Source organism: Micromys minutus (genome assembly GCF_963924665.1).
Source record: "Micromys minutus genome assembly, chromosome: 1".
Taxonomy (NCBI): domain Eukaryota; kingdom Metazoa; phylum Chordata; class Mammalia; order Rodentia; family Muridae; genus Micromys; species Micromys minutus.
In genome coordinates, this window is record NC_137969.1 from 76,070,056 (window position 1) to 76,079,270 (window position 9,215).

Below are 9,215 nucleotides of genomic sequence, written 5' to 3' on the forward strand. Positions count from 1 at the left end.
AATAAAGAAAACACTAAAAGAGACAACCCTGGCAGGAGAAAAACTTAAAAAAGAAATCACGAGTCACAGATGCAAGCTTCACCAACAGACTACAAGAGATGGAAGAGAGAATCTCAGGGGCCGAAGACAACATTGAAAACATAGACAAAACAGTCAGGGAGGATGCAAAAGCCAAAAAGCTCCTAACCCAAAATGTCCAGGAGATCCAGGACACAATGAGAAGACCGAACCTAAGGATAATAGGAGTAGAAGAATGAGAAGAATATCAACTAAGAGGCACAGTAAATATCTTCAACAAAATCATAGAAGAAAACTTCCCTACCCTTAAGAATGAGATGACCATGAGCATAAAAGAAGCCCACAGAACTCCAAATAGAGTAGACCAGAAAAGAAATTCTTCCCGACACATAATAGTCAAAACACCAAGTGCCCAAAGCAAAGAAAGAATACTAAAAGCAGTAAGGGAAAAAGGTCATGTAACATATAAAAGCAGACCAATCAGAATCACACCTGATTTCTCAACAGAGACTATAAAAGCTAGAAGATCCTGGACAGACATCATGCAGACCCCAAGAGAGCACAAGTGTCAGCTCAAGCTGCTATACCCAGCAAAACTCTCAATCACCATATATGGAGAGACCAAGATATTCCAGGACAAAACTAAATTTACACAATATCTGACCACAAACCCAGCACTACAACGAATTATAGGTGGAAAACCCAATACAAGGAGGGAAATTCCATCCTAGTAAAAACAAGAAAATGAAAAAGTAAGAAAATAAAAAGAAGAAAGACACACAGACATAACTCTACCTCTAAAAGCAAAAATAGTAGCAAACAGCAACCACTATTACTTAATATCTGTTAACATAAATGGACTCAATTCTCCAATAAAAAGAGATAGGCTATCAGACTGAATATACAAACAGAATCCAGCATTTTGCTGCATACAGGAAACTCATCTCAGAGACAAACACAGACACTATCTCAGAGTGAAAGGTTGGGAAAAAGCCTTCCAAGCAAATGGCCCCAAGAAACAAGCTGGAGTAGCCATTCTAATATCGAATAAAATAGATTTTCAACCAAAAGTTATCAAAAAGATAAGGAAGGACACTTTTACTCATTACAGGGAAAAATTTTCAGTAGGAACTCTCAATCCTTAACATATATTCTCTAAATACAAGAGCACTCATATTCATAAAAGAAACCCTACTAAAGCTCAAAAAATACATTGTACTCCACACAATAATAGTGGGAGACCTCAACACCCCACTCATCAATGGACAGATCATGGAAGCAGAAACTGAACAAGAACACAGTGAAATTAACAGAGGTTATGAACCAATTGGAATTAATAGACATCTACAGAATATTTCATCCTAAATCAAAAGAATATACCTTCTTCTCAGCACCTCACAGCACCTTTTCCAAAACTGACCATAAAATTGGTCACAAAACAAGCCTCAATAGACATAAGAAGATTGAAATACTCCCATGCATCTTATCAGATCACCATGGACTAAGGCTGGTCTTTAATAACAACAAAGACAACAAAAAGCCCTTATACACATGGAAACTGAACAATGCTCTATTAAATGATAGCATGATCGAAGAAGAAAAAAAGAAAGAAATTAAGGATTTTCTACAATTTAATGAAAATGAAAATACAACATACCCAAACCTATGGGGTGCAATGAAAGCAGTACTGAGAGGAAAACTCATAGCTCCGAGTTCTTCCAAAAAGAAACTGGAGAGGGCATACACTAGCAACTTGACAGCACAGTTGAAAGCTCTAGAACAAAAGGAAGCAGATACACCCAAGAGGAGTAGATGGCAAGAAATAATCAAACTCAGAGCAAAAATTGACCAAATAGAAACAAAAAGAACCATTCAAAGAATCAACAAAACCAAGAGCTGGTTCTTTAAGAAAATTAACAAGATTGATAAACCCTTAGCCAGACTAACTAGAGGGCAAAGAGAGAGTTTCCAAATTAACAAAATCAGAAAAGAAAGTGGAGACATAACAACTGAAGCTGAGGAAATTCAAAAAATCATTAGATCCTACTACAAAATCCTATACTCAACAAAGATGGAAAATCTGGTGGAAATGGATGAATTCCTAGACAGATACCAGATACTAAAGTTAAACCAGGACCAGGTAAATCATCTAAATAATCCCATAACACCTAAAGAAATAGAAGCAGTCATCAAAAGCCTCCCAACCAAAAAAAGCCCAGGTCCAGATGGGTTCAGTGCAGAATTCTATCAGACATTTATTGATGACCTAATACCAATACTCTCCAAACTATTCCACAAAATAGAGTCAGATGGAACAACTCACAGACTATATGAATTTCAAGAAAAACAAAGGCCAAAAAAAAAAAAAAGAAAAAAAAAAAAGAAAAATAATCATGTTTAATCTTTACACACCAAGAAAACTTTAACTATTTCCAGGTTACATCTTGTTTTACATGTACTTTATGTTCATTGTAACTAGTAAGATTTTAATGCACACTATCAAACCTTTAAAAAAATCAAATACTGAAAAAAATGTATTCATATACTTTCATGTAGAAATGCTTTTTTTTTTTTTTTTTTTTTTTTTTTTAACAGACTTGGTTCATTTATTTTGTCTTTTATAAAAATCCTTATGTGGTAGCCACAGCTGTAGCCTGGGTCCTCTGAACAGAGACTCTGGTGTGGGTTTTCACAAGATGATCAGTGAATTCCTGATAAGGAGACTTGGTGAACACAGTTTCTTTCCAGAGGTCAGGGGTCAAGTAGCTGTACGTTTTTGAGATGGCATCAAAGGTGGCCTTGGCAAAGTTGCCCAGGATGGCAGTGCAGCCTCTGGCTGAAGTGTAGCAGTCCTCTATACCAGCCATCATCAGAAGCTTCTTGGGCACAGGAGCAGAGACAATGCCAGTGCCTCTGGGGGCAGGAATGAGATGCACTAGCACAGAGCCACAGTGGCCTGTCACCTTGCATGGGACAGTGTGGGGCTTGCCAATCTTGTTCCCCCAGTAGCCTCTCCTCACAGGGACGATGGAAAGCTTGGCCAGGATAATGGCCCCTTGAATGGCAGTGGCAACCTCCTTGGAGCACTTAACACCAAGATCAACGTGACCATTGTAGTCCCCAATAGCGACGAAAGCCTTGAACCTGGTCTGCTGGCCAGCCCGGGTCTGCTTCTGAACTGGCATGATTTTCAGAACCTCATCCTTTAGAGATGCACCCAGGAAAAAGTCGATAATCTCAGACTCCTTAATGGGCAGGGAGAACAGGTAGATCTCCTCCAAAGACTTGATCTTCATGTCCTTAACCAGGCGGCCCAGCTTGGTGACGGGGATCCACTCCTTGTCTTCAGCTTTACCTCCACGAGCCCCGCGGCCTCGACCACGGCCTCGGCCTCGACCACGACCACGGCCCCTAAGACCGCTGCTGAATCCTCCGTGGCTGCGGCCTCCTAAGCCTGGGCCCCTGGGTCCTCTGGGCCCTCCCGCTGCACCGGCGTCATCCGCCATTTGGTGATTTCCCAAAGAAGAAGAAGCTAGAAATGCTTTTAAAATCTGTAAAAAAATAAGAAAAGTTGTTCAGTCTCTTAGGTATAATTTTCTTGTCTGTTAAACATAAGTTTGGACAGTATAATGTTTGTAAACTAACTCACATGTCTTTCTGGTAATCTCCCAACTCTCTCATTCCTATTCTTGGCAATTTTTGTAATCTCTTACTATGTTTAAAAACATCTTTTACATTTATATGTAAAATATAATCATCTTGTATCAAAAAAAAAAAAAAAAAAAAAAAAAACCACCACACACATGACAAAGCTCCTTTCCTGCTAAGGATGTGAGTTTGTTTCAACGTATACAGATTGTCGTATAAGTAGACTGAAGGGCAGAGGCTGTTTGATCATCTCACCCAACTCAGAAAGAGCCTTTGACAAGGTTTGGTAGCATTAGAAAACCCCAAATGTAGGAATAGAATGAACATACTTCTGCGTTCTAATTCCTGATCCCTCTGGAGTGCTGGGATTAGAGACCTGGACCACCACACCTGGCTTCTTTTGAGGTTCATAGTGGAATGTTTTTATAATTGCAGTTTCTCTAGTTGCTTAGCTCAGAACTGCTGCTGCCTCCTGGTCTGCTCCGTATTCCTCTGTTTACAAAATATGTTCATGGTTGATGCAAATTAAATTTTTAAATCTCAGTGTAGAGTTTGAGTGTTTTGTGTTAGTAAATGGTAGTAAAATTGTCCTAACCTGTACCCCAGGATCTGCTATTCTGCCAGTCTTTTTGTTTACACAGCTGTCTACATTGTCTTTGTATCTCCTTTGTGGTTCTTCTTGGTTATTTTAAATCTCAAGTTTCACTTTTTGGGCTCAGTGATTAAGAGCACTGACTGCTCTTCCAGAGATCCTGAGTTCAAATCCCGGCAACCACATGGTGGCTCACAACCATCTGTAATGAGATCTGATTTCTTCTTCTGGTGTGTCTGAAGACAGCTACAGTGTACTCATATGTAATAAATAAATATTTTAAAAAGATTAAAAAAATTCTACTTTTTTTTTTTTTTTAAAGACAGTTTTACTGAGTAGCCCTGGCTGTCCTGGAACTTGCTCTGTGGACCAGTCTGGCCTTGAACTCAACAGAAATTCTCCTGCCTCTGCCTTCTGAGTGCTGCAGTGAAAGGCACTTTTGTCCCCTCAACCCACACACAGTCCAATAGCAGTGAGAACCATGTAGTATTGGACTGTTCTGTACTGATCATTGTTGATAGTACTGCGGACATCTTTAACACACCCAGGCACCATGCTCACGAGTTCTTTCTTCTCAGACAGTTGGCAGGTTCCATTTTACTCTGACTCCGTTACCTCTTCCCAGCCTTTATGTTGTTTTCAAACATTTTCGTTCAACATGTACTTAAAGACACTCAGGACTGATGTCGCACAGCACAGTGAATGTATTTTTCATTGTTCCCTGATCCTTCCGCTTCCTGTGATGTTTAATCAGAGATAATTTTCCTTTTGACTGAAGAGCATGCTGTATTATTTCCTGCAGTACAAGTCTGGCTGGTGGCAGGTTGTTCTTAAACAAAGCAAACAGACAAACAAACAAACAAACAAACAAACAAACCCTTTGTTCATTAGTGTATCACCTAACATAGAGAAGACACTTAAGCTGTTTGCTGAATGAATGAAATCATGACTTTGTAAAGGAGTCTGAACGCACAAGCAGTCTACAGACACAGTTTGTTTTTCTGTATATAGGACAGAAGCATCTTCTGATGCTGCTCAAAGAGCATGTGGCTTTCCTCCAGTCTCATCGAGCTCAGTCTCCGCTTGTTTCTTAGTGTGTGTGTGTTCTTTGGGTTAGCTCCTCAAAGGTGTGGGAGTCGTACGATAACAACTGTAGGGGAGTCAAGGCTCTCTCAGCTGTCTCGCCTAGAGGATCAGTTGGATTTATTCCTTCTTTTAAATATTTTAGGTGTAAGGGTCTTTTGCCCGAGTGTATGTATATGCATCATGTGTGTGCAGTGTCTGCAGAGGCCAGAAGAGGGCGCTAGATCCCCTGCCTCTGAATTTACAGATGTTTATGAGCGTCTGTGTGAGTGCTGGGAACTGACCTCTGGAAGAACAAGTACCCTCATCTACTGAGCCATCTGTTTAGTTCCCAGTCCTTCTCATCATTATTAGAGATTAATATGGAGATTTAGAATGATGTTCTCACAGATACTTGGAAACTCAGTGCAGAAATAAAATGTTGAGTAATGTTTCTGTTGAAAACTCATGGGCATTCAGGAATCTGCTGAATCGTGAGTTTGCTGGCAGCTTACAAAATTTAACCTTTCAGACAGGGAAGGATGCGTTATTGGTATAGGAGGTTATCTTAAAAGGCTCCTATGACATTGTATTGGAACTGACCCCAGACACTAATGAAAGGGTAATCCTCCCCAAATCACCCGAAAGCTAGTAATCCCTGGGGCTGTGTGTCAGTGATTAAAAAAGAGAGGTAAGAACAGCTGCCTTTTTGTTCAGTTTAATTCCATCCACGTACCTGGGTGGGTGTTAATTTCCTGGTGGTGCTGGCTGAGGGAGAAGGAGGTGTCAGATTTCTGCAGGGACTGAATGTGCAGACGTGGATCCTGCCTGGTGTGTGTCTGGGGAACAGCACGGTTCACTGGGGCTCAAGCTTGTGAGCTCAGGTTGCGTACCTTTTAATTTTTGTCCTTTAAGTTGGACACACAGGCCACTATGTGCCTTAGGACATGGTAGTACTATCAGGTGTCAGCTAGATTGAACACTTTAATTAACAGTACATCACCTCACCCCCACACTCCAACAATGAGCCCTGCTGGGCCTCTGAGACAGAAGTCATCAGGCAGAAGAGCAACACCTTCACCCTGACTTGCCATACCCGTCTGTCTGTCTTACTAATTAAAACAAGTGTTCCATTTGCTTATGATCTCAAAGAGTCAGAGATCATGGACATCATGGCTGGAGCACAGCAGCAGCAGCAGCAGGCAGGGCCCTGGATCACAGGAGCAGGCAGGGCCCTGGATCACAGGAGCAGGCAGGGCGCTGGAGCACAGCAGCAGTGGGTGGGGCGCTTTAGCAGTAGCTGAGACCTTACATCCTTTCCCATAAGAAGGAGGCAGAGAGAGAGAGTGAACTGGGAATGGTGTGGGCCTTTGAAACTTCAAAGCCCACTCTCAGTTAAGGCAATACACACACCTTAACTGCACCATGTGAACCTTGGAACAGGGAACCCAGCATTACTTTGTCTGGACTTTAGACACCTAGAAACTGTGAGATAGGGCTGGAGAGATGGCTCAGTGGTTAAGAGCGCTGACTGCTCTTCCAGAGGTCCTGAGTTCAAATCCTAGCAACCACATGTGGCTTACAACCATCCGTAATGAGATCTGATACCCTCTTGTGTGTCTGAAGACAGCTACAGTGTACTTATATGTAATAAATAAATCTTTAATAAAATAAAATTAAAAACCCAAAAAACAATCCATATATCTCTCACTAACTCAACTTCCAATTCTCCATCAACGTTACTGTGCATCTCAATGAAGTCAAACACGTCGATCAGTCAACGCCAGCTTTATTTAATTGTCCTTTACTTTTATTTATTTATTTTGAGAAAGGATTTCTTTTGAGTAACTTTGAATTGGAAGAAGAGCCCAGGCTTGAGGGACACCAAGAATATGACAATTATCCATGAGGGTGAGGCTGTGTGTGACTTGTTTCATTTACCGAGTCATCCGGTTCCATCTGTTTTGTTGTGAGTTAGAGGCTTTGGCTCTTCCTGTGGCCGGAGGGTGTCCCACTGTACAGATGTGCCACACTGGACGACATCCACTCATCAGTTATAGCAACATCTCTTTATGATAAAAGTCCTGGAGAATCTAGAGATAGATGCAGGCGACAGATCTCAACATAATGAAGCAACGTGCTGCAAGTTCATGGACAGCGTGACGCCAAACAGAAAAACTCAAAACACTTTCACCAACATCAGAAATAGAGAAGGACCTCTACTCCTTCCCTTCCTCCTCGATACCGTGCCTGAGCTCTGAGTTGGAGCAATAAGACAAACATAAATAGGAAAGAATAAAGTCAAAGTGTCTTCTTTGCAGATGATAGGATACTATACATAAAAGACCATAAAGATGCCATCAGAAAACTCCTGACAAACATGTTCAGCAAGATTGTAGGAATCAAAATTAACACACAAATCCCAGTGACCTTCTTATATAACAACAACAATACACTGAGAAAGAAATTAGAAGAACAATTTTGTTTACAATGGCCCCCAAATCATCTTGGAATAAATCTAAGCAAAGAACTTAAAGACTTGTACAATGAGGACTTTAAGTCGCTGAGGGACAGAATTGAAGGAAAACAAAAACAGACAAACAAACAAAAAACAAAACAGAAGAAAAGACAAAAGACCTCCCATACTCCATGATCAGTAGGATTAATTTTGTAAAAAAAAGCCACCCTATAAAAGCAAACTACAGATTCAATGCAGTCCCTTAAGATTGTGATGTTCGTTTTTACAAAAAAGTAATCTTAAAAGTTATAAACAAATACAAAAACTCTGCATAGCCAAACAACCCAAAACAATAAGTAAACAAAAACTGCCAGAGGAGGTAGAATCATCACAGATTTCAAGGTACACTACACGTAGTAATTAAAAACCAGCATGGTATCAGCATAAAAACAGACATATTGATCAATGGAATAGAGCTGAGTACCTACATATAAGCCCACATCCCTGTAACCACCTGATTTTCATTAAAGAAGCTAACAATATACATTGGAGGAAAGGCAGCATCTTCAACATAAGGTACTGGATAATATATAGAAGAATAAAAAGTAGATCCTTATCTGTCACCGGACGCTGAATACTCTGGGTAGGATAGGGGGGAACAGTGAGTACGTGCAAAAAAGGGGGTGATGGTTAAACAGGACCCCAGTCAGCCAAAACTTAATAAAGGAGACGTCATGAAGCCAAAAACCTGTCCAGCAAAGGACATAATCATCAGAGTGAGGAGGCAGCTCACAAATGAGAGAAAGTCTTTACCACAGTAATAGACCACAAAACCCTAAATAGTGTGTTGTTTTAAAGAAAAATACAAATAGCTGAAAGATGTCTTTCAAGGTGTTTAATGTCTTTAGTCATTGGGGAAATGCAAATCAAACTTTTGTTATTTGAGACTACATCTTACTCCAGACACAATAATTAAGACCTAAAGAATGTAATATTCACTAGTGAAAACTGATCCAACCACCATGGAGGTTTCTCAAAAGCTAGAACTAGATACACCACATGATCCAGCCATACCACTCTTGGATTCACACCCAAAGGACTCTGTCCTAGTATAAAGATACTTGCTCATCTGTGTCCATTGCAGCTACACTTACAATAGCCAAGAAAAAAACAAAACAAAACAAAATCCAGTATAGATGTCATCTGATGAACGGATAATGAAAATGTGGTATGTTTATACAATGGTTTATTACTCAACTGTTAAGGAAAGTGAGATTATGAGACTTGTGGGCAAATGTATAGAACCAGAAATAATCATTCCGAGTGTTGTCGCGCGCCCCACGTCCCGCCGGCAGGAATAGGCGTGCAACAACAGGATTCTTCTGCGAACAACCTTTATTGTACAGTACTCTGAGCAGGGGATCTCCCTTTGAGCAG

At 40.5% G+C, this 9,215-nt stretch overlaps 1 protein-coding gene across 1 annotated transcript; it reads right to left on the minus strand.

Annotated features, from left to right (window-relative positions):
- Positions 1–2,648: 2,648 nt before the first annotated feature.
- On the minus strand, positions 2,649–3,524 carry LOC308424847 (small ribosomal subunit protein uS5-like; the record flags this gene model as incomplete). The annotated part of the gene is made up of 1 exon (XM_080922032.1): positions 2,649–3,524. The coding sequence occupies one exon, from the start codon at positions 3,522–3,524 to the stop codon at positions 2,649–2,651; it is 876 nt and encodes a 291-aa protein (XP_080778158.1).
- Between the last annotated feature and the right edge of the window lie 5,691 nt (positions 3,525–9,215).